The sequence below is a fragment of the Bison bison genome, unplaced genomic scaffold (genome assembly GCF_000754665.1).
Source record: "Bison bison bison isolate TAMUID 2011002044 unplaced genomic scaffold, Bison_UMD1.0 scf7180017864487, whole genome shotgun sequence".
Classification (NCBI taxonomy): domain Eukaryota; kingdom Metazoa; phylum Chordata; class Mammalia; order Artiodactyla; family Bovidae; genus Bison; species Bison bison.
The window spans coordinates 5,445,329-5,471,140 of NW_011495047.1; the positions used below are offsets into that span (position 1 = coordinate 5,445,329).

General features: G+C 41.0%; 2 protein-coding genes across 3 annotated transcripts; one reads left to right on the forward strand and one right to left on the reverse strand.

Annotated features, from left to right (window-relative positions):
* Positions 1-1,675: 1,675 nt before the first annotated feature.
* On the forward strand, positions 1,676-13,476 carry ENPP5 (ectonucleotide pyrophosphatase/phosphodiesterase 5 (putative)). Of its 2 annotated transcripts, none has more exons than XM_010863079.1 (4): positions 1,676-1,745; positions 4,690-5,553; positions 6,292-6,468; positions 10,836-13,476. In XM_010863079.1, exons 2-4 carry the CDS (start codon positions 4,725-4,727, stop codon positions 11,261-11,263), a joined length of 1,434 nt encoding a protein of 477 aa, XP_010861381.1. In that variant the 5' UTR covers positions 1,676-1,745; positions 4,690-4,724; the 3' UTR covers positions 11,264-13,476. The 2 variants fall into 2 exon arrangements, with proteins under 2 accessions (XP_010861381.1, XP_010861380.1); XM_010863078.1 differs by having other exon boundaries at positions 1,685-1,885.
* Positions 13,477-15,785: 2,309 nt separating this feature from the next.
* Positions 15,786-24,048, reverse strand: ENPP4 (ectonucleotide pyrophosphatase/phosphodiesterase 4 (putative)). The gene is made up of 3 exons (XM_010863080.1): positions 23,163-24,048; positions 22,335-22,505; positions 15,786-19,316 (listed from the first exon to the last, which is right to left on the reverse strand). The coding sequence occupies exons 1-3, from the start codon at positions 23,986-23,988 to the stop codon at positions 18,952-18,954; spliced, it is 1,362 nt and encodes a 453-aa protein (XP_010861382.1). The 5' UTR covers positions 23,989-24,048; the 3' UTR covers positions 15,786-18,951.
* Between the last annotated feature and the right edge of the window lie 1,764 nt (positions 24,049-25,812).

The following is a 25,812-nucleotide window of genomic DNA, read 5'->3' on the forward strand; positions in this document are numbered from 1 at the left end:
ATGAGTCATTTTCCGTGCTGTGCATTGTGGTTAACAGCTGCATCATGCCTGTGTCGCAGAGGTGACTTGTGAATACAATCTTGACTTCGTAAAAAGTTTGCAGAGCCAAGCAGTGCCATCTGAACAGACTCCAACAGTATTCAGCGATCCATGTAAAAGACAAGCCTGTTTTCACTACTCTGCTCTCTAATCAGCATATGCTGTTCTCTGAATGTTTTGGGAGAACATAGGGTTGGTCTATTCTTGGGGGACAAAGACTTATAATATTGGGCCACCCTGTTCCAAGTTGGGGCAATTTCAAAGGACAGGGCTTTGGGGACTTGGAACAACCTGTTCAGCTTCACTGCAACTGAATCTGCCCAAACACAGACATCAGTCTCCCTCTCAATCCCCATCCCACGTGTGGAAAACCATAAACTCAAGTCATTACAAATAAAAGGCTGTGGAAGAGTGCCCAGATCCCCCTGTGGGTGGTATGATGCTGTGGGAAAGGAGCCATTGGGGTAGGGACTGTCCCTCTATGGGAAGTTGAGAGAAGGAGAAAAAACAATGACCAAAATGTTTGCCTTGTTTAATTAACTCTCAGCAAGGCTGTCTATTCATTACAGTTCTGGTGTACCGGGGAAGTGAGCTCCAGGGGACCCAGAACTACTGGTTCTGCTCTCCATTTTAACCGCTAATTAGATATTTACATTTAAGTTGCAACAACCAGCAGATATTATTGCCCATTGCAGGGTGGTTAGAATTAGGTTTGGGAATTGTGTAGATGGACAAATTTTTTCAGGGGAACTGGAAGTCACTGCTATAATTTATGATAAATATAGCTGAGATCATATTGGCAAACTAGGTACCTGTCTGCACTCCCTCCCGCCTAAAAATACCATCCATTACAAAACAAAACAAAACAAGACAAAAAACGCTAAAAAATTAATTCATTTCAGAATGGGAACAGAAGAAACAGGGTCAAGAAAGAGGAATCAGATCCAAAGTTCAATCCTGCATGTTTAAAAACAAAGCTAGGAGCAGAATCTGGTGCCTGGCATAGCTATTCAGCCTCGCAGCCGGTGCAGATTAACCCGATTCTGAACCTGGCTTGGTGTAATATGTGCATTCTCAGGAACCACACTATTGCAGATTCCTCAGAGACCTGACCTTGCAAAAACCAGGACGGTAAAATTAAATCCTTTTAAATTAGATTTTGCATAGTCCCATTGACCTCCCGGGGTGCTCTGATGTTCCTCGGAGCAAAGTCCAGAGTATGGTGCTACCCATTTGTGATCAGAAAACAGAAGAAAACTGGAGATGAGAAATCGGGTAAGAGAATAGTAGCTTTTAACGAAAACAGTGTTGAAACACATCAACCACTATTGGGAGTAGAGCCCTATGACCTCTCTGCATCACTGCCCACAGCATAACTGCCCGTCTAGAAAAGGCACAATGCAGAATGTTTCTGTGATCCGGCAGAGGGGGCCTTAGCGAGCCCTGGGGCTCCTTCTCCTTCCTGCCCCCTGGAACCTCCAGGCTGGGTCCAAGTCACCCCTCACTCCCCTGACTCCCGCCGGATCCACCCTTCAAATCCCGCAGTGCCCGCCCCACTGATTGACAGGCGGGGCAGCCACTCCCAGGAGCCCGGCTTTCTCTTTGTCCCGTAGCCAATAGGAGCCAAGAGGCGGAGCCTGCGGCCGGTAGGCGGTGCTGGTCAGGTGCAGTGCTGGTCAGGTGCTCTGCGTTGAGTTGGCGAGCAGGTGAGCAGCTGTGGATTTGGGGGGCACCCTTTGCTCCCGCCGGCTCCTGGCTGTTGCCCCGGGTCTGCGGGAGGGATCCCTTTCCAGGCCTTCCCTCCCATTGCCCCAAACCGATGCGGACTGAGCGGATCGCCGCGAGGGTAAGAGTCGGGGAAAGTGGGAGGCTGGCCTCCTCGAGACCCACCTGCCTCTTTAGGGACCCCCAAACTATCCTTCCTCCCGTTTCCACTGCACACTTGTACAGAGCCCACGTTAGGGCATCTTCTGGCCTCGGTGGGCGGGCTGGAGTTCTACAAATTGGGAACGTACCCTACGCCGAGATCCTTCCCGGAGCTAGGATGAAATCCCGGTGAAAACGATGGGGAGACGCATTACCATCCTCTTGACGTCTCTTCGCTCTACATACACCTTCTCATCCTTCACTTTCTCTCCTCTCCTTTCTTGGCGCCCCTTTCCTCTAGATTTCCAAGGCTGTAGGGGAAGGGCTGGAGGGGCGAGGAATTGGAAAGCAGCCCAGTGAAATCTGGACCCAGAACGAGGGATTCCACAGCGCCATGAAGCACTTTGTGTTGGAAAAGAAAGAAATCAGATTTCTTCCATCCCCACCCCCGCTTCCCTGTTTGTTGCTTTATGTCATCGATGTGATAATGTTGGTTCCTCTTACCAAACATTCCTAAGCTTGAGGCAATGGTTAGCCTTTGTTTATTTGCGTTTGTCCCAGGAAAGCAGTTCGGTCCTGCTTATTACAGTTGCTGAATTAATTTACTACAATAGAGGAGAAATCAGATGTTTCATGTCGTTGATTCATTTTTTAGCTTTAAATTATATTTGGTTCATAGTATCCTTTCTTGTGTTAAGAAAGTGAAGGACAAGAGAGGAAGAGGAAGAATCACCATTCTTAGCTAGAAATGTTAGTAAATATTTTTGCAGTTCCTTATTGGGACTGATTATTCATGTTCCTTCCAGAACTGGGAAGTTTCTTGCCATTTGAAGAATAGTTTTTTAAATTTAATTTTTGAGCCATTGTCTGGAGATCAATACCTACAACAATTTCAGTTTAAGTAATGTTCTGGTATGCTGAAATCATGGTTAAAAAAAACAAACAAAACAAAACAGAAGCAGAATGCTTGCCCCTGGTAGCAAAGCAGGCATGCCAAGCAGTTTTTATTTACCAGCACTTATAAAATAGGAGGGCAAGACAGGTTCTTTTTCTGAGGTTTAAAAATGTTTTCAGCATATTCAAATTAGGAAGGTGTCAAAAACTGAATTCAAGAGATTTCTTGGCACAAAATATAGTTAGATCCAGGTTTGGTGGGCTTATAAATAACTTCATGCAAGAATGAAGAGCAGAGGGAAATCCTTACTGGATTTGCAAACCTAATGAGAACTGACAAAATTTACATATGTATTGTTTTTCGTATTATCTCTTATTAGCTTTCTTGAATAGAATAAAAGCTTTTTAGAAATAGAGGCAGGTGAACAACAGCAATTACAACTGCTTTGATCCCAAGAGATTTATTTAATCCTGGGAAGTGCCTGTTCTACACACACCACTGATAAGATTAAATGTTGATGAATTTTAACATTAGGAAAAATGAAAGTGAAAGTCACTGTCTTGTCTGACTCTTTGTGACCCCATGGACTGTAGCCTACCAGGCTCCTCTGTCCATGGAATTCTCCAGGCAAGAATACTGGAGTGGGTTGCCATTTCCTTCTCCAGGGGATTTTCCCGACCCAGGGATCGAACCCAGATTTCCTGCATTGCAGGCAGACGCTTTACCAACTGAGCCACCAGGGAAGCCACTAACATTAGGAAGGTCAACATCAAATTTCAGATTTACACTTCTGTTATACTTAGTTCCGAACCTAACTGTTTTATTTAAAGAAGACTATGTTTTGATTGAGGGCAGAAGGAGAAGAGGGCGTCAGAGGATGAGATGGCTAGATGGCATCACTTATGCAATAGACATGAACTTGGGCAAACTTCAGGACATGGTGAGAGACAGAGAGGCCTGGTGTGCTGCAGTCCATGGAGTCTCAAAGAGTCAGACATGCCTTGGTGACCAAACAACAACAACAACATGCTTTGATTATTTGGAGAAGGAAATGGCAACCCACTCCAGTATTCTTGCCTGGAAAATCCCATGAACAGAGGAGCCTGGCAGGCTGCAGTTCATAGGGTTGCATAGAGTCAGACATGACTGAAGCAATTTAGCACACACACATGCTTTGATTATTAATACATGAATACCGATTATGTTTCACAAATATATTAGAATGTCACAGTTTTCATGTCACTTCAAGACACCAAGTTAATCTCTTACTATGATGGACCAAACATAAGGCCTTGCCATTGAAACATGGAGGTTTACCTATGTATTTTTAAACAATATTATTTTTGAATTTGCTAGTGCTAATTCCTGTTGCTAGGTTCCTACAGCATGTCGAACACTAATGATGAATGTGTCCATAGGTATTTCAGTTCAGTTCAGTTGCTCAGTTGTGTCCGACTCTTTGCAACCCCATGGACTGCAGCATGCCAGGTCTCCCTGTGCATCACCAGTTCCCGGAATATTTGGACATGTATAAATGTCCATGAGCAGGAGCCAGAAGTCTAAGTCAACCTGAAAATGTTTCTGAAAAGTTGTATGCAAATTATTTCATCTTTTAAAATAATATTTGGGGATATAATTTACATAATTTCTTTGAGGAAATGTTTTGGTAAGTTCTTAGAAACTAAAACAATTTCTAAAGTGTGAATATATTTCTTAGCTTTGTTATAGAGAGCCCCATGTTTCTTGTTTAAGATGAAATTCTGCAACATAAACCTTCCAGGCTGTGATGTATACTATAACTGGGGTTACTAAGTGCCATCATTCTCTGTTTTGGGTAAAGTATGTAAAACGAAATTATTGCCATTAACTTCTATATTTTTCTTATACAGATTATCTTACACTGAAGCAATCAAGTAGTTTAAAAATGACTTCAAAACTTCTCCGGGTGTCCTTCATGCTTGCTGCATTAACACTTTCAGTTACATTTTCTCTCCAATCAGACCAGCCAAAGGTTCTGCTAGTTTCATTTGACGGATTCCGCTGGGATTATTTATACAGAGTTCCAACACCCCATTTTCACTATATTATGAAATACGGTGTCCAGGTGCAGCAAGTTACTAATATTTTTATTACAAAGACCTACCCTAACCATTATACTTTGGTCACTGGCCTCTTTGCTGAGAATCATGGTATTGTGGCAAATGACATGTATGACCCTATTCTGAACAAATCTTTCTCCTTGGATGACATGGATATTTATGATTCTGAGTTTTGGGAAGAAGCGACACCAATATGGATCACAAATCAGAGGGCAGGACACACGAGTGGTGCGGCCATGTGGCCTGGAACAGACGTCAAAATACATGGAAGTTTTCCCACTCACTACATGCCTTACAATGACTCCGTTTCATTTGAAGACAGAGTTGCCAAAATTATTGAGTGGTTTACGTCAAAAGAGCCCATCAGTCTTGGTCTTCTTTATTGGGAGGAACCTGATGATATGGGCCACCAGTTGGGACCAGACAGTCCGCTCATGGGGCCTGTCATTTCAGATATTGACCACAAGTTAGGATATCTCATACAAATGCTGAAAAAGGCAAAATTGTGGAACGTTCTGAACCTGATCATCACAAGTGACCATGGAATGACTCAGTGTTCCCAGGAGAGGATCATAGAGCTTGACCAATATCTGGATAGAGAGCACTACACCTTGATTGACCAATCGCCAGTGGCCGCCATCTTGCCCAGGGAAGGTCAGCCTGAACTGAGTGGTGATCTGGGGCGGGGTGTGGACGTGGGTCTTCATTGCTGTGTGGGCTTTTCTCTAGTTGTGGTGTGAAGGCTTCTCATTGCAGTGCCTTCTCTTGTTGCAGAGCACAGGCTTTAGGGACTGAAACTTTTTACAAACCTCATCTCAAAGCCTCATACCAACCTGTCATTCATTATTTCTGTTTTAAAGGTAGATTCTGTTTGAGTTTTAAACAAACTCAAAACGTTTAACATGCCCAAAAAGAATTTGAAAGAGAATGGATACCTGTATGTGTATAACTGAAATCACTTTGTTGTGCAACTGAAAAGAATCCAACGTTGTCAATCAACTACACTCCAATATAAAATAAAAAGGCCTTTTTTTTTTTTTTGTAAGTTTTACATCCCCAGGGTTGCAAAGAGTTGAGCATAACTGAAACAGCTTAGCACACTCATGCACACGTGGACATGTGTATTTAAGTCTTTAGAGATTTCTGGTTCAATAAAATGTCTTCTCTGAAGGTGAATTTATTTTAAGAGAAGATTATTTCTCAGTTTCCCCCGTGGGGAGCGGGGGCGGGCAGGGGCTCTAAATTGTCTGGTAAGACTTCATTACCTTGAACTTGCTGACTGTCTACATCAGTAGGATGTCTGCATTGACTGACCTCTGTTACCATGGTTGCTTCTTGGCTGTAGCGGTGAAAGTCTTGTTCTGACTGCTTCTCCTCGTCCTTCTGTTTTAGGCAAATTTGATGAAGTCTATGAAGCACTAGCTCAAGCTCATCCTAATCTGACTGTTTACAAAAAGGAAGAGGTTCCGGAAAGATGGCATTACAAACACAACAGTCGAATTCAGCCCATTCTCGCAGTGGCTGACGACGGCTGGCATATTTTACGGAATAAGTCAGATGACTTCCTGTGTGAGTATGTTACAGTCTTTCTCCCCATTCTGCATCATCTGCTAAAGTGGAGGCCAACTGGGAGTTGTTTCTGCTGTATTCAACATTCTGTTTACCGATTGAATAACTAGGCTAGTGTCATACATTAATAGCTAAATAAAGATCCAATAAATATCCCAATAAAGATTTACTGGGACTTTAAAATGAGGTAACCTACTAAAAGTGAAACATTTACTTCTCTTGAAGTCATCAGACCAAAGATAAGCACTGTGCCCGTTATAACCATTATGTTCCTGAGAAAAACCTGAGTTTTGTAAATTGAATCATTTTCTGCTTCTGCTTCATACTCTGGTTTCATAAAAGCGTCATCTCTATTTTTCTCTGCAGTTGTCAGCTTTCTAGTTTCTTTTGCCCTGTGGCTCTACAAAATATAGGCCAGCTTTGCTTTACACCTTGGGAACATTTCTAAAAAGAAGTGCATATTGGCATGGATAAACATATATCAAGATATATTTTCCTAATGAATACCTAGTGGTGTAATTCTGGAGATGTTTCCATTATATAAATTTAGAAGATGATGGAAATCCCATTGAAAATTCAAGCGTACAAAATAACTTTCTGCCATCCATAATAGAGGCTTCCCTGGTGGCTCAGATGGTAAAGAATTTGTCTGCACTGTAGCAGACCCAGGTTCGATCCCCGGGTTGGAAAGATCCCCTGGAGGAGGGCATGGCAGCCCACTCCAGTATTCTTGCCTGGAGAATTCCATGGACAGAGGAGCGATCCATAACGTGTAGTTTTCCCTTTTCACACAGCTTTTAACAAGTCAGTCAAATGGAAGTCATCCACAGGATGTAACTCATCTTTATCGTGCCTTCCATTTGCATATTTGCTCTCAAACTGACTGCCCACCCTTACCCTGATCTGCTCTGTATCAGCAGTGACAGATCCCTGCTGCTGCTGCTGCTAAGTCGATTCAGTCATGTCCGACTCTGTGCGACCACATAGACGGAAGCCTACGAGGCTCCCCCATCCCTGGGATTCTCCAGGCAAGAACACTGGAGTGGGGTGCCATTTCCTTCTCCAATGCATAAAAGTGAAAAATGAAAAGGAAGTCTCTCAGTCATGTCCGATTCTTAGCGACCCCATAGACTGCAGCCTACCAGGCTCCTCCATCCATGGGATTTTCCAGGCAAGAGTACTGGAGTGGGGTGCCATTGCCTTCTCCGATATCAGCAGTGACAGATCTCTACAGACTAAATTTCCCAAGCTACTTTGTAAGCTGGTTTCTGGTTCCATTTGGCCAATAGAGAACCTTGGCAGGAGTGTGGAACGCAGGAGTTTGGCAGAAGCCAGGGTCTGTCCCCCATTCTGTCTGCCCCAGCCTAGGACTTCATGTCCACTGTGATCCCAGCTCTGGAAAACCTCCCTGTCTGTGGCCTCAGCTCCTACTAAGTAGTCCTGCCTTTGGGGCTCTGGTGACTCCGCCTCTTCCTTCTGTCCCTCCAGCTCTGGGGGCCATTGAGGTTGCCACTGGGGACTATTCCCACTGATCTACTCACAGGGTAACCTTGCCATCTCATGTTTACTTCTGATCTTCAACACTAGCCCTCATCTGAAACTCCCTCTCTTAAATTACCTGGCATGGGATCTGCTTCCCTGGCTGATAGAGACATTCACACGCACTACCAACCAATTCACTGGGGGTTGTTTCCATTGTTACTGAATGTTGAAGCAAGCATATGGTACCGACACTGACTAGAAATGCTCCTTGATACATTTGAGATATTAAAAAAATGTCCCTTTAGGTAGAATTGGGTTCGCATCATGTTTATTGATAAAGAGAAAAGCAGTTACCTGGCAGTGGCATTGATAGAGCATAAATGAGTCATACTGGCAGATGTATATGTGATGGATTCAGATCCTTAAAACAGGTTTTACATACAGATAATAATCTGTAAACCAATATTTAATCAGGCCAGGAGAGCTGTATTAAAGTTTTTAAAAATAATTTCTTTGGCCATGGGAATAGTTGCCAGCTTTATATGTTCAGGCTTTCATGTATTGTGCAGGTGACTCTTATGTGAGAGGAGTTGCTTAGAAAAGAACTGCTGTCTCTGAAGAGACAGAATTACAATTAACAATTAACATAAATGTCAGTGGCTCTCTTGAAACTTTGGTTCAGTGAACTACAATTACATAATAGATGGTCACTCCTATTTTGAATCTAAAACCTTAATGGTGCTCCTGTTTATGTTAATGTTCAACATAATTATTTTTTCAACAAAATAATTAAGTACTGGCTACTACAGTCCTTCTCAGCCTGAGTTCTAGAAGAGAATTCAGCCCTAATGTCCAAAAGCAGCGGTTCTCAAAATGTGTTCCCTGGACCAGCATCATCCAAATCTCCTGGGAACTCATTAGACATGCAGATTCTTGGGCCCAACCCAGATCTACTAAACTGGGAACTGAGAGGGTGGAGCCCAGAGATCTGTGTTTTTACCTGCACCCACCCTTCCTACCCCGGAGTCTCATACACGGTCAAGTTTGAGAACCACTGCCCTTCAGTTCAGTTGAGTTGAGTCGCTCAGTCGTGTCCGACTCTTTGCGACCCCATGAATCACAGCACGCCAGGCCTCCCTGTCCATCACCAACTCCCGGAATTCACTCAAACTCATGTCCACTGAGTTGGTGATGCCATCCAGCCATCTCATCCTCTGTTGACCCCACTGCCCTTAGGCATCCATTATTAAATACTGTCTGCTGGAACAAGCGTTTATGGTAGGGGCTACCGCTAGGAAGGGCTTCCTGGGTGGCTCAGTGGTAAGGAGTCTGTCTGCCTGTAATGCTGGAGACCCAGGTTCAATTCCTGGGTTGGGAGGATCCCCTGGAAAAGGAAATGACAACCCACTCCAGTATTCTTGCCTGGAGAATTCCATGGACAGAGGAGCCTGGTGGGCTATGGTCCATGGAGTTGCAAATATTTGGACATAACTGAGTGACTGAGCATTCACCACTAGGAAAAAAAGTCCCTCTTCATGGGAAAGGTTTTCTAAGTCATAATGAGTTCACTTCAAGTCTGATTTTCTAGTAAGAAGTGTGATAGGATTTACTTTGCCTTCATGATTAGAGTCTAGATCCAACTTTTCATAGACAGGAGCCCAACAATCATCCAATTACAAATTATATAATGGCACATTTCCCAATGTTCCTGTTGATTAAGTAGAATAGCACAGCCCCAGTCAGATGATTCCTAGTGATTCATAAATCCAGCATTATTTCCCCTTGAATAAGAAACTCAAAAGAATCATAGCACTAAAAATGACTCCTTTAAAAGATGGATTTTGCCAGGCAGATTTGGAATTACTCTGAGAAGACGACTCTCAGAGGAATTGATTTAGGATTTTTTTTTTCAATTCTGTGTTCCCATTGCACATTTCCTAGTAGCAAACACAAGCAGTAGAGGCCAATTTGCCAGTCATTCTCACCACCTTTAAAATACAGCCTTTCAATTCTCTTTGGTTGCCATTTTATTGGCAGTAGAACTCTGATATTATGCTAGAGCCACAAGCCTTTAAAAGGCAGCTTTTATTATGCAGGGGTTTTCATCCTTCAATTTTGTATCTTCTTCTGACTTATCAAGACTCCGAAAGTTTTTAACTTTTTTTGTAGCCGTACTAAAGCAGACAGTGCTAAGCTGGATCCTGATCTGAAACACCAAGACAAGATTTTACCCACAAGTTCAGATCTTTATTTTTTGATTGTTGTTCAGTCACTATGTTGTGTTCAACTCTTTGTGACCCCGTGGACTGCAGCACACCAGGCTTCCCTGTTCTTCACTATTGCCCAGAGTTTGCTCAAACTCATGTCCGTTGAGTCGGTGATGCCATCCAACCATCTGGTCCTCTGTCACCTTCTTCTCCTCCCGCCCTCAGTCTTTCCCAGCATCAGGGTCTTTTCTAATGAGTCAACCAATAAATTATGAATTATCATAATAATAAATTATGAATTATTGGCTTCATGACTAAGGCACCTTTATCCCTTTATCTTTAGAACAATAACTGGAACATAGTAGGTACCTAACAAGTAATTGCTGAAAATTAGTTTACCTGCCAATAAAAAAAATCACTTTTGTGTTCCCCCGACTTGGGTCAGGGAAGTTTACCCTTCTTCCTGTGGCCTATGGGAAAGATTTATGATCATTTGACTTTTCGTTTCCTGAATTGAATCGTGATGTTGACCACAGCAGAGATGATGTGTAAAGGATTCTTTTACTTAAAAGTCAAATTAGATAAAATTTGCATGTAAGTCCAGCATTCAATGATACAGTTATTTCCATTTTAATACCATCTGGTTGGCTAACTTGTTCGTGCATTTTATCTTCACAGTAGGCAACCACGGGTACGACAATGCATTAGCAGAAATGCATCCTATTTTCTTAGCCCACGGTCCTGCCTTCCGAAAGAATTTCACAAAAGCAGCCATGAACTCTACAGATCTGTACCCCCTGCTCTGCCACCTGCTCAACATCACTGCCCTGCCTCACAACGGATCACTCAGCAACGTTCAGGATCTGCTCATTTCACCGACTCCAAGAACAAGTCCTAATACCCAGACCCCTCCTCTCCTCCATGGTAGTGTGAAACCAAGAGAAAATGAACAAGACGAGTCATATGCTTATTTCATAGGGGTGTCTCTCGGTAGTGTTATAGTTATTGTGTTTTTAATAGTTCTCATTAAACATTTAATTCGAAGTCAAATACCTGCCTTACCAGATTTTCAGGCTGAAATATCTCAACCATTATTACAAGCCTAATGCTTCTGTGATGTGAAGATGGCATAGTTATGTCAATGTTTAAAGGTTTCAGATTCTAGGGAACTAGCTTCAGACATTTGCACAGACCATTAAGCAGTTATGTAATATACAGGGGCAGTCACACACACATACACACAAACACACACACACACGGACCAAAATATACTGACCTGCAAAGGATGAAAGATGGGGAAGTATATTTCCATTGTTCTCTCTGGCTTCCGGTAGATAAGATCCTGCTTTATTTGTACTTGGCACATACAATGTATATATTTAGCAACTTTGCACTATTTGAAGTACCTTACACATTGCACTTTACTCTCCTAATGGTACTTTTATGTGAAATGCACTTTATTGACAATTATGTCTTATCATTCAGTAGAAAAAGACAAATTTTACACCTATGTCCCAGAATACTTGTTATTCCTTGTTCTAATGGAATGAAATTTCTAATAATTCCTGAATAATATAGAAATATATCTCCTTACATTGGGAGAATGGGAAGAAAGTGAAAACTGTTGAAAATGAAATGTGATGACCTTTGAATGTTGGATTTCAGAGAGACGGGTTCCCAAAGCAGGGTGCATCTGTGAGCACTCCTTGTCATATTTCTTTCCATACGACATGGGTTTTCATCTTATTTCCCCCGCAAAACAGAGATCCAGATGCTGCTGGATTCATTCTAGGTATATCATTTCCATCGTGACTTTCATTATTGCTACTTCCTGATGTAGTCATTTTACTCTGATTTTGATAATAAAGACACCATGAATATACATTTGCTTCCTCTCAAGTCTAGCCCTGCCCTAGAAGGGTAGAAGGGACCAGGCATCATCTCAGCAGTGTTTTCTCTTGCTCTGTAATTATTTGCTTCCTTGAAAAATAAATCACTAGTAATTGCGTTAAAAATCAGATTAGATCAAAGAGTGTTTTGTTTCTGGTAACCTGTAGTGACGGAGCCTTTAGATTTGAGCATTTGAAGGTCCAGCATTGCAAGAGAGCACAAAATATATTGGGAAAAATGTCAGCCACACAGTCCTTGAAAAGAACTGTGTGGAGCTTGGGGGAAATAATTAGGAGTTTAGGGGAAAAAAATATTAGGCAGGACCAGTGTTTGCAATGTACCCAGGACAGTGCTAAAGGGTGCCTGGTGGCAAAATTTAGTGAGATACTACCTAGAGGTAACAGGTATTGAAATAAGAGAAGTTGAGATTATAGCCTTGTTTCCTTGAAATATTTGAATATCTACTCACATATGCTCAGTGGAATCAAAGATGAATCCAGGTTCACAAACAGACATTACTCCTCAGTAGGACTTTTCATTCACAAAAGACTTTATCTCCTCAGTAGGGTTTTTCACCTGCCTGGTCATCTCAGCTCCTCATTCCCACCATGGAAAGCTGTGCTTTTGGTCTCTTAAGTAGTCTGGTTGGGGAGAGGGTAGTATTACCGGTGGTTTCTTAGAGGAAAGAGGAAGCCCCAGAAGAATAGCTTTCCTTGAAGAAAACAGAAACCAGCTTATAGACATGTGGCCCATAGATACTACTATGCTTTTGTGTATGTTTATGTGCCCACCGGCAAAGAAGTAGGTGAAATGGCAGAAGTGTTCAAGAAAGAAACTGTACATTTGAGGTAAAGAACAAAAGTGGCAGAGTGAAAAATAGAAGTGCTTCCTAAAATCAGGTGAATGATTTTTAAATGATGATGCCAATAAAGTGTTAGGACCTAATTCTTAATACAACCTCTTGATGGGATAGAATGAAATCACTGGAAATGTATCAGTAGCATAGATTAAGAAGCTGAGACATGAGATGGTAGACAGCAGACTCCTCAGCAGGTCTGAACTCTGGATTAGACATTTTAGAATATGCGACTTATTCATATTGGCTTGCTTTATAGTGATCAACTGACCTGTGTGATTCAGATGCCACATCTAATGACCTGAAGATGAAATTGGTCTATTTAAAAGCAGTTACTCTTCAAGTGCAATCTGTGTATGTAAATTAATCGTTGTGTTAAATTCATTTTAGAGGGTGCTATGATGACCTTCGTGGTAAGAAGAGAGTAAATTCTGTAACGCTGATGAAATCATTAAAACTCTGAAGATTTGATTATTGAATGGTTCTTTTATTTACAGATACTTATTTTCCTGTAAAATAGCAGCTGGAGAGTTTACCTGAAAGAAAATAAAATTTTACACTTTGCTGGGAAAACCTTGTCTCTCATGTTTTGACAGTTTTGTTGTTGTTCTGGTTTTACCTGCATGGTAAACTTTTGTGGCCAAACTCTCTGGCCAAACTTTTGTGTACAGTCAACACAAGTTAGGACACAGAAATAAAATGGAGACCAGCTAATCTTCCTGACTGTAAGTAAAAACTTTTCAAAGGTCAGAAGAATGGAATCCGCCCCCAGCACAACACTGGCATATTTTCTCTCCATCTTATATCAACTGTTTTGAAGTTGATTAATTGATACCATTTTTCCTGTTCAGGGTATGTTTTATAATTTCTTCTGCCTTTGCCACCTGCCATTTAAATTGAAAACTGCTTTGCAAAATGCTTTCTGACCTCTTAATTAGAATTGATCCTGTTATTAGTTTCAGATTCTTACAAGAACCTAGTTATAGAACATCTATTGTTGTTGTTCAGTTGCTAAGTCGCATCTGTTTGTGACCCCATGGACTGCAGCACACCTGTCCTCTGCGCCCTTCACTATCTCCTGGAGTTTGCTCAAACTTATGTCCATTGAGTCAGTGATGCCATCCAGCCATCTCATCCCGCCCTCCTCCTGCCCTCATTCTTTCCCAGCATCAGGGTCTTTTCCAGTGAGCTGGCTCTTTGCATTAGGGGACCGAAGTATTGGAGCTTCAGTTTCAGCATCAGTCCTTCCAATGAATATTCAGGGTTGATTTCCTTTGGGATTGACTAGTTTGATTTCTGTGCTGTCCAAGGGACTCTCAAGAATCTTCTCCAGCACCACAATTCGAAAATATAAATTCTCTAGCGCTCATCCTTTTTTAGCAGCAGCAGCATCCTTCTTTATGGTCCGACTCTCACATCTGTACATGACTACTGGAAAAACATAGCTTTGCAAATCTGTAGTTTTCTTTTTTTATGCTATTTTTTATCACGTTTGATACCAATGTTATATTCACCTCAAAAACTCATGCAGGTTTTTTTCTAAAACACTAGTTTTATGAAGCTAATGTAACATTGATAATCAAAGGCAATGAAGAGGCACTAAGAAAGATGACTGGATTTTGGGCCTGAAACTTTTTTGTAGAACAGTTCATAACTTTCCCAATCTTTAATAAAGAAATTGGTCTTAGTTTTCATTCTCTATTGGAATCAGTTTTATTCAATGCATCTGGAATTCAAACTTCAGGAAGCACAAGTCTGGGAACTGGTTCTGGATTCAAGGATCTCAGCCCAAGAGGTAAACCATGAGTGGACAAAAGTATTTTGTTGGTATAAAGGTGTTACCACTTTTGAAATGCCACAGAACTCTTCAAAGTAAAGAAAGTACTTTTTTATTTGTTTTTCCCACAGTCCCTAGCAGTATTCAATGATTGTCAGAAAAAAACACTGCTCTATTAGAGGAAGCCTTGTTGAATGTATTTTAGAAAAGACATTAAATACTCTGTTGGTCATTTAGTCATTAAGGTGTGTCAGACTCTTTTGTGATCTCATGGACTTTAGCCCACCAGGTTCCTCTGCCTGTGGGCTTCTCCAGGCAAGAAATACTGGAGTGGGTTGCCATTTCCTTCAGGGGATCTTTCTGACCCAGGGACCAAACCCCGGTCTCCTGCATTGGCAAGCAGCTTCTTCACCACTGAGCCACCTGGGAAGCACCTGCTGCTGCTGCTGCTAAGTCACTTCAGTCATGTCTGACTCTGTGCGACCCCACAGACGGCAGCCCACCAGGCTCCCCCGTCCCTGGGATTCTCCAGGCAAGAACACTGGAGTGGGTTGCCATTTCCTTCTCCAATGCATGAAAGTGAAAAGTGAAAGCGAAGTCGCTCAGTCGTGTCCTGACTCCTCGCGATCCCATGGACTGCAGCCCACCAGGCTCCCCAGTCCATGGGATTTTCCAGGCAAGAGTACTGGAGTGGGTGCCATCGCCTTCTCCACTCTAGTTATGTACAAAACAAAGTTTCAATACTGTCATCACCCTCACCCCTGGTGTTTTGTAACCAGGTTTTGAAACTTCTTCCTTTCTACTGTAAGTCAGTAAATTATAGTTCTAGAAACTGCAAAATTTATCTTGGCTATCTTTCCAATGATGTCCTTATGTTGGATTGCATATTTATACTATATTTATACAGTGTATATTTATACACTGCTTTAAAATATGGTTGTTACACACTTAATCCCAGTTTTAAAAAGATTGTAATGAATGCCTAAGTGAATTTTGCAGTATCACTAAGTCATGTTAACATCTATCATAGTATGCATATTTTGAAAGAAGGTGACAAATTAAAAAATCATCAAGGACATCACATATTTAATCATTACAATTAAAATGTTTTGGTAACATTTTATTTTATTCACATAAAATTTTAAAATAATAGGCAAAGTCATAGCTTTGAATCCAAACAATATAGTCAAAATATATTTTAACTTAAGGCACTACACATAAACTTCTTTAAAACACACTCATGTCATTTTATTTACACAGTATTTTAAGAATCTACAATAAATTACAGACTTCTCATGTCATCTTTATCCTTCATTTGTAGCTTTATATATTCACAATGAAGTAAAATCCTTCAAATAAAAGAAATTAAATACAACCATCTTTAAAGTTTACCAGACATGGGCAAGAGAAGAAAAAACACCCAAGAACAAGGCAAAGGCCTTTTTAATCATTTACCGTTCCAAGAATTCATCTTTAAATCCTTACACCAAGCTTAATGGAACAGTAAAACAAAGGCAGCGGTACAGAGCACTGAAATACTTTCTATGCTATTGCTCTTTACCAGAAGGACTTGCACATTAATGAGAGCGGCAGAACTGTCCCTACATTATAAGAACATGTACTTATTCTGAACTCATTCACTGAAAAACCGTTATTAAAAAGTTTTCCTATTACCTTTGAGTATGGCTGTCATAAACAGTTAAATCTTTCCTGGAGCCAAATACTTCCTACAACTCAGAAAATAGAGAAGCATGTTAACAATGATTTAACAAAATGCGCAACAAGTGAAGAAGGCTGGCTTTACCGAAGTATTTCTCAGTGTATTAGAGGAGATCACTGGCTTTAAGTGATCATTTTTTAAAGATACAGATGAATTAATATAAAGTTCAATATAATAATATATAAACATCTCTTTGATTATTAAATAAATACTCTTTTTGTCCCACCAACATATACATAAAACATCTACAGTTTTAATTCTAGTCCATATTTTCAGAATGGAATGAAGAACAAGACAAATAGGTCTTTTGTTCAGAGGGTTGAGACCCTGAAGGGGCAGCCCTTCCCATTCCATCCTCTATAAAGTCTCCTCACATGCTGGCTGCGATGGGTCCATTTCCACCAATCACACCAATACAGCCAATAAAGCTCACACCACTGCAAGGACCAAGCTCAACTCACTCAGCGCTTGAGACATTTCAAAAAATCCTCACTGCTTTAAATGTGACAGTTCTTCTGTGCATTTTTTTTTTTTTTAAATGGGAATTGAAGTAGAAAGAAATTTTTCTATTATTTGTTCAGATCAACTATTAACCTTTAGGATAACTTTTATGTGAGGAAAAAACATCAGAAATAAAAATCTGTCAGAAAGCAAAATAAGTCCTGGTGGTTTGGTTTATTTACTATGCTGTTTTTAACACAGTCACTTTATGACTGCATGCCCGGACTATTCATGCAGGGTGTGGAAATGATTCTCAAGAACCCCTGGAACAACAGGCACCAAATACCAGGATCGGGAGATTAGCAAGCAGTGACCAAAGGATGAATTCTGGGTTTGACGACTGGCACCATTGTTCCTGACCACCACAGATCATCAACATTTCACTGGGCTGCAGAGTTACCCTCCATTATTTTTGTATCTGTAAAACTGTTATCCAGCTTATTTTCTGTCGTCAAAACTTTAAATATCACACTAGTAATAAAATTTTAAAGATCACACTAGTGATATTACTTTAAAGATCACACTAGTGATATTACTTTAAAGATCACACTAGTAATATTAATTGCTTGCCTCAGCTCCTGATGAATGGTTCTTGAACTCAATTTTTCCTCTAGTGTATAAAATCTCATCTGCTACAATTCAGTCTCTTCCTATTGATTTTGATTCTTAGAAGGTACACTTTGCAAAGCTAGGATGGCAGTTATAACAACATATGGTCGGCTCTGAACAAGTATGCTAAAAAAAATTATGAGCAGAGTGGTTACTTTTATGAACCAGATATGGGAGAAAAAAGCAAAGGCGGAATTCAGGCTACTAAAGGTTAACAGAGTTCTGAGAGTTTATTCAGTTACTTAACATATGATTAATATAGAAGATCAAAAGATATTAAATTTCATTTTAAATTTAGCTACACTATTGCCTAAAAAGTAAGGCATAAAATTCCCAAAGGCAAACAGAAAAATCTCTCATTCTGACCCAATCAGAACCAGATTTGTAGTCAGGTCATAAATTTCTCTGCAGTACTTGGAGACCTCTGGTTGTAATAGCGTAAGAATGTTAAAAATGGTAACAAAAATTCACAAGGTTTTAAAAATTATGAATTTAACTTGTGAGTTAGAAGGAACTACATGAATGTGAAGTGCAATTATAACCTTTCCTGAGATCTGTGTTTTATGGGTTAGTGAGGGTCTGTCTCCAGGTCACTCACATCTCACCACCTCCTGTAAGTTACATGAAGCCTGTACACCCAAGCAGGCAACACCCTGGCGCACGTGCGCGCGCACACACACACACACACACAAACTAAATAACTTACACAAAGGCATTAAGCATAAAGTGAGAAAAGCACTTTCCTCTATTTTCTTAATTTCCTCTTAGTAATACTCTTCAAAAGATAAACCTTTTGAGGTTTTAATAGCTTAAGGGTCTTAACAGAGACACACACAAAGACTCAATCTTGTTATCATGGGGCTTTTGCTTGTTTTTTACAGTAGCTTTTCTTGAAATAGTTTCTTCATATGCTAGATCTTTTCTGCCTCGTAATCCATTTTATTAACCATCACAGAGAATTTTCCTACCTCAAGGGTTTACTTGGGATACAAACTCTATTAAAGGTACATATAAAAATATAGGAAACTTTTCTTCCCTTATACACAAAATCCACACACTTTACAAAGATTTTTGTTGTATAATTTACAAATATAAAAATTTATTTGAAATGCACACGCACTAAATTTTAGTATATTTTCATCTCAAGATGTGTCTAATCTTCATTGCCAAAAAAAAAAAAGGGAGGAGGGAGCAAAGGCAGTATTATTCTCAAAACAAGTTTCTTGTCAGAGAAACAGTTGGTGCTAACTAATGATTTACTAGCAATTTTCCCTACGATCAGAATTTTTTTGTATTAGCTAATGCAGCAAAACACAAGAAAAGACAAAATAATTGTAGCATGCCTGGCCCAAGTTCTTTCGAAGCATATGTTTTCATAGTTGTAACACCATTCCTTGGGTGTGCCCTACTTAAAGCCACCTTGTATAAAGCCCGGCATGTGTTACCCAATCAACGGATCATCATCATCTTCTTGGAGCTGAAGTCGGGAAAATGGCCGGGGCCCAGAGACTCTGTTCTGCATGATAATGATGAGGCAGGTCAGCGTGGTCAAGACCAGGAGCGCCCCGATAACAATTCCAATGGCTTCTGGGAGGTTAATGCACCACTGGTCCACTAACAGACACTTGGTGTGACCAAAGGTTCCATTGTTGGGATGTGGCTTCAATCCCAGGATGTGGCACATCATTGGATAAATATCCACTGTATTAATGCTGCTGTGTTTGTAGCCTTTGTGAAATGCAGGACCATGGGCAGCTAGAAACGGATTCATACTAGGCAGAGAATTATCGTAACCGTGGTCACCTACTGGAAAAGAAGAAGATGATGTTAGTAAACAAGATCAGCCCTGCTATAATGAAATAGCCTGTTTCTAGTGTAAATACACTGGATTCTTAGCAGTTTAATTCCCATCCATTGAAATTCTGATCAGCTGGGCCAAACAGGGGCTAGAAAAAAAATTATCTATTTTCTTCAATTCAGCCACCTCCTGTATTTTGCACATACACCCCTCCTTTTTCCCAGCTGGTCATGACCTCACATTTTAAAACCTTCTCTCAGACTGATGGGTTTCTCAGTCCTGCTGCTGCTGCTGCTAAGTCGTATCAGTCGTGTCCGACTCTGTGCGACCCCACAGTTCTCAGTCCTAGCCCCAAGCACTTCACCTGTCAGCATCCGACACTGTTTGCAAAAAGCCCCTGCAAAGAGCACCAGTGATTGAGAGAGTGGTTGGGTTGAGGTTCTGAGTAACTGGGGGAGCAGAAGCGAGTAAAGCAGTGCGTGGGGTAGGAAGTGAGCCAGCGGCCTGACCTCTGTCAGCTGTCCCTGGACAAGACGCAGAATGTGGAATACATCACGGATGCACGTGTGCCAAGTCACTTCAGCTGTCCGACTCTGCAACCCTATGGAATGCTGCCCACCAGGCTCCTCTGCCCATGGGATTCTTCAGGCAAGAATACTGGAGTGGATTGCCATGCCCTCCTCCAGGGGATCTTCCCCATCCAGCGAGTGAACCCGTGTCTCTTATGTCTCCTGCATTGGCAGGTGGGTTCTTTACCACTAGTGCCACCCGGGAAGCCCACACCATTGGTTTACCAACAGCTAAAGGATACCTCAATGTCCAGAGGGTCAGGGGACTGAAAACATTACAGGAGGGATTCTTGCCTTGAATGTGACATCTAACCAGATGACTCCAATGTGTAATTCCAGTAAAAGTCAAAGAAAAACCTGATGGTCCCAGATATCACTCCAAAATAAGACTCTCAACTATCAACTTTATTTTTTTAAAATACTGCCTTTTAATATGCATCAGTTATATTTAACAAGGAGAAAGGAATGGCAACCCACTCCAGTATTCTTGCCTGGAGAATCCCATGGACAGAGGAACGTGGCAGGCATAGTCCATGGGGTCACAAGAGTGGGACATGACTTAGCAATGGTAAAGAATCCGCCTACAATGTGGGAGACCTGGGTTTGATCCCTGGGTTGGGAAGATTCCCTGGAACTCCCTGGAGAAGTGCCTGGCAGCCCACTCCAGTGCTCTTGCCTGGAGAATCCCCATGGACAGTGGTACCTGGTGGGCTACATTCCATGGGGTCACAGAGAGTTGGACACGACTGAACAACAAAGCACACATTTGACAAGCTCCCACTTCCATGCGAGGTTCAGGTGACTGAATGATGACTCTATCAGTGTTTGCTATATCATTCTTTACTTCTTTATTTAATATATCATTCTTTAGTTCTATGTTTGAAATATTTCATAATAAAAATAATGCTGTGACCAGTACAAAAAATAGCAGAATATAATGATATATATAGATATTATGATTTCAATAATATAAATGAGTATGATTGTAAATGATACCATAAACCATATGATTTAATAATAAAAATATGCAGTATATGTAACAGGAAAAGATTAGAGGGGGGCAAACGCCCACAATTAACATCTGTCTATGCTTCTGTATTGAAGAAGTATGAATAGTTTTTGTTTTCTTTTCTGAACTTTTCTGTATTTTACAAGTTTTCAATAATGAGTATATAAGGATAAATATTATGGGCTTCCCTGGTAGCGCAGCTGGTAAGGAATCTGCCTACAATGCAGGAGACCTGAGTTCAATTCCTGGGTTGGGAAGATCCCCTGGAGAAGGGATAGGCTACCCACTCCAGTATTTGTGGGCTTCCCTGGTGACTCAGCTGGTAAAGAATCCGCCTCCAATGCGGGAGACCTGGGTTCCATCCCTGGGTGAGGAAGATCCCCTGGAGAAGGGAATGGCTACTCACTCCAGTATTCTTGCCTGGAGAATTCCATGTACAGAGGAATCTGGCGTGCTACAGTCCATGGGGTCACAAAGAGTCAGAGACAACTGAGTGACTTTCACTTTCAAGGTAAGCATTAATAATACATAAATTCTAACGGCCTTCAGTTTTATCCTTGCCTGACACATCTGAACTGCTATAGATCAGAGATTGGCAGATGACAGAGGCTGGTCAAATGCAGCCCTCTGCCTGTTTCTGTAAAGGGAGTTTCACTGGACACCCTACATCAGTTTATTTAGGTATTGTCTGTGGCTGCTTTTCCACTGTAAGGCAGGACTGAGTAGTTGAGACAGAGACCAGCTGGCCCACAAAGACTGAAATATTTACTATCTGGCCCTTTACAGAAGAATTTTATGACCCCTGCTATGGTCTATAAAATCAGATTTTAAAAAAATGCATTCAAATTGAATTTAACAAAGAAGTAAATAAGCTTCAGTTCAGGGGAGACCTCTTAATTCTCCCTTAAACATTTCCTCAGTTTGAGGCAAGATTCTGCTTTGTTTACTTGGTAGATTTTTGTTTGTATACTTTCTGGTTCTTGCTCGGTGTTCTAAATAGCAGTAGCACTCAGGTATATTATTTCATCATGGGGGAAAACTTGGACACATTTTTTTTAACACTAAAAAAGAAAAAGGAATTTGAACTAGTTAATCTCTCTCCCTTTGTTTCTTGACTTTTCTTTTATTTTCTTTGCTTCTTCCTACTCTCTTATTTTTACAAATCAAGAGAACAATTCCTGAAAGTTACTCACAGTCACTGCAATTTTGGTAACAAAAAAGTAAAACTACTCCTTCACCCTTAAGATCACCCAACCTTCTAATATAAGGATCAAACTATGGTTTCTAAAAATTGTTCTCAAATGGAAACCTGAGAATCATCTAATTGAAAATCAAACTAATTACACTGTGTCAACATCTCTAAATCAAAGTACCTTGTTAGTGGAAGAATGTCACAACATGTGATTTATCCCAAGGACAGAGAAGAAAAATCCTAAATAAATACTTACATTTTAGTGATGATTTATTTAGCACAATTGTCCAGCCTTCATCAGCAACCAAAATAATAGGCTGAATTCGATCACTATGTTGATAGTGAAACCTGGCAGGAATGTCTTCTTTGAGATAAACATTCATGTGAGGGTCACAGACTTTCAGTTTGCTATAAACCTTTGTTTTATCTGGAAGAAAAGGAAACAGCAAAGGAAAAAGGTCATGTTGACTGATAAGGAAACAATATTTCTAACTAGAATAACTGGAAATAAGCCCTGAACAATGTTATCTATTAATTCCTATTAATCATTAAAAAAAAAAAACAGGGCAATAATACTAATGTAACAGTGCTGGGTGCACACAAGTGCACGCGCACACCCGCACACACCCCTTTCACGCATTCACATATCTGTCTTTTCATTTTGTGATTATCCCGGGTAGACTTTTATACAAAGGGGGCAAATTTCACATCTAGCTTCCTAAGTAAACATAAACTAATTACATATTACTACTAACTATTAATTCTAAGATCAGTAGATGAAAATTATTAGGTATATCTCACACAAAACTATATATATATATATATATGAGTCACTTTGATGTACACTTACACTTCAATAAAAAGATAAACATAAAAGAAATATATCAAAAAGCAAAGAAAATATCCTTTTGAACCTAAACGGCCTAAGAAAAACATCACAGGAAAAACACAGTCCTAACTCTGAGTGAGTATAAGAGTGTATGGTGGTGAACCACATAAAATCCAAGCTCCATTCTTTTTACAAAACCCTCCCTCCTCAATCAACTGACCCACTGAAATATTCCTTGGTTAAAAGTTTACTTACTTATTTTGGGAAGTATCGCAGCAACTGGGGTCAAGTCTATAAGAGTGTAGTACGAGGGGTCGAGGCAGCCGTCCAAGTTTATCACCCTGTCTTTAGAACACTGGGTCATCCCGTGATCACTTGTAATGATCACATTAAGACTCTCCCACAGTCCTAACACCTTGAGTCTGTGAACCAGCTCACCAATGTGTTCATCTATTTCTTCCAGCACTCGGCGCATGTTTTCTTTATCTTCGGGGCCGTATTTGTGGCCGCTAGCGTCTGGTTCCTCCCAATAGAGTGTCGCAAAGGTCACCGGTGGGTTCGAACTGCTCAGCCATGTGGTGACATTACCGAGCCTTTCCCTAAATGACACCGAGGGGCTGTAGTTCATGAAATAGGAAGGCGTGCTATTGTGAATGGGCACGTCGGTACCGGGCCACATAGCAGCAGCACTCGATCTGTTGTCCTGAAGCTGATTGGTCACCCAGATGGGGACTGCCTCATTCCACCAAAACGGGTCCTTGTCATTGTGGTCAGAAAAATGTTTCTTTGTGTTGACGTCATACATGGAATTAGCCACGATGCCATGGCTTTCTTCATACAGGCCCGTCACGATGCTGTAGTGGTTTGGAAACGTTTTCGTGATAAAGACATTTTTAACCTGCTCTACCAAGACACCTTCTTTGATAAAATTCTGGAGATGAGGAAATTCATAGTTCTGCAGATAGTCAGCTCTGAAGCCATCAAAGGATACCAGCAGTAACTTAGGTGGTGAAGCAGAGGAAGAGTTCCCTCTACAACCAGTCATAAGTCCCGAAAACAAAAGCATCAACAGTAACTTCATAGTGAACGTGCTGAAGGGGGTAGCGGGGTTCCTAAGATAAAAAACAAACAATTCCTAAGTAGTCATGCTGCTTGATTTGGATTCGATTTCCAAAGCTGAGCCATCAGGAAACGAAAACCAACATTTAAAAACTGTTTATACACCAGATTTACATACATCAACTTAAAAATCAAATGCTGTCACTTACTGAAAGGTAACTGAATAAAGCTAAAGTGGGAGAAACAAAATTGCCTTTACTTGTTGAATTATATGTCCTGCCTCATTTTCATGCTCTGAAGGGGGTATGGGCCATTCTTATACTTCACACCAATTTGACTGCCTTGCTTGTCTGCAAGAGCAGAAATTATTCTAAAGGCTTAATAAGAACAAATGAAGAAATAAAAACAATCCTTTTACACAAAACAGAAATAACATTTTCTGCCAAACGTTCAGAAGCTCCAGAGAGGAAGATTATTTTTCTAGTTTAATGGCTAGTACCCTATCGTTCCTTTTAATCCTCAGAAATTAGGGTGTAGAATTTCTATCGTACTGGCTCAACATCAGTTCCTACTGAAAAATATTGGCATGCAAAAGGGGAGTAGGGAGTTTCCATGGTAGCTCAGATGGTAAAGAATCTGCCTGCAAGGCATGAGACCCAGATTTGACCCCTGGGTTGGGAAGATCCCCTGGAGAAGGAAATGGCAACCCACTCTAGTACTTTTGCCTGGAGAATTTGATGGACAAAAGAGCCTGGTGGGCTACAGTCCATGAGGTCACAAAGAGTTGGATACAACTGAGCAACTAACACTTTCCAAAGAGGAATAAAAATATATATTATTTGAGAAAAAAGGCCCCACCTCACTCTGAACCTGCTCAGTATTCAGAGGAGGCGAAGAGACAAAGTCTAGGCCCTTGGATGCCACAGTAACTTCGGAAGAAAAGCAACAGCTGTTGAAATGCATTTCATCACCACATCCCTTTTAGACTTCCTTTCTACCGTCAAAGACTTAACAGCTGGCCCTCCATATTCACAGGTTTTTACATGCATGAATCCAACCAGTCATGAATGGAAAACCCAGACGGCCAACTGTATTCACTGCACCAAGCCCTTTTATATAAGAGACTTGAGCATCTGTGGATTTTGGTACCTACTGGGGCTCCCAGATAATCACAATGGTGTGATCACTGACCTAGAGCCAGACATCCTGGAATGTGAAGTCAAGTGGGCCTTAGAAAGCATCACTACGAACAAAGCTAGTGGAGGTGATGGAAATCCAGTTGAGCTATTCCAAATCCTGAAAGATGATGCTGTGAAAGTGCTGCACTCAATATGCCAGCAAATTTGGAAAACTCAGCAGTGGCCACAGGACTGGAAAAGGTCAGTTTTCATTCCAATCCCAAAGAAAGGCAATGCCAAAGAATGCTCAAACTACCGCACAATTGCACTCATCTCACACGCTAGTAAAGTAATGCTCAAAATTCTCCAAGCCAGGCTTCAGCAATACATGAACCGTGAACTTCCTGATGTTCAAGCTGGTTTTGGAAAAGGCAGAGGAACCAGAGATCAAACTGCCAACATCCGCTGGATCATGGAAAAAGCAAGAGAGTTCCAGAAAAACATCTATTTCTGCTTTATTGACTATGCCAAAGCCTTTGACTGTGTGGATCACAATAAACTGTGGAAAATTCTGAAAGACATGGGAATACCAGACCACCTGATCTGCCTCTTGAGAAATGTGTATGCAGGTCAGGAAGCAACAGTTAGAACTGGATATGGAACAACAGACTGGTTCCAAATAGGAAAAGGAGTACATCAAGGCTGTATATTGTCACTCTGCTTATTTA

Coding starts and splice junctions, on each gene's coding strand:
- ENPP5 (XM_010863079.1), top strand. CDS start 4,725: ATGACTTCAAAACTTCTCCGGGTGTCCTTCATGCTTGCTGCATTAACA. Junction 5,554..6,291: donor CGCCATCTTGCCCAGGGAAG/GTCAGCCTGAAC, acceptor CTTCTGTTTTAG/GCAAATTTGATGAAGTCTAT. Junction 6,469..10,835: donor TAAGTCAGATGACTTCCTGT/GTGAGTATGTTA, acceptor TTATCTTCACAG/TAGGCAACCACGGGTACGAC.
- ENPP4 (XM_010863080.1), bottom strand. CDS start 23,988: ATGAAGTTACTGTTGATGCTTTTGTTTTCGGGACTTATGACTGGTTGT. Junction 22,506..23,162: donor TGCGATACTTCCCAAAATAA/GTAAGTAAACTT, acceptor CTTTTCTTCCAG/ATAAAACAAAGGTTTATAGC. Junction 19,317..22,334: donor AAATAAATCATCACTAAAAT/GTAAGTATTTAT, acceptor CTTCTTTTCCAG/TAGGTGACCACGGTTACGAT.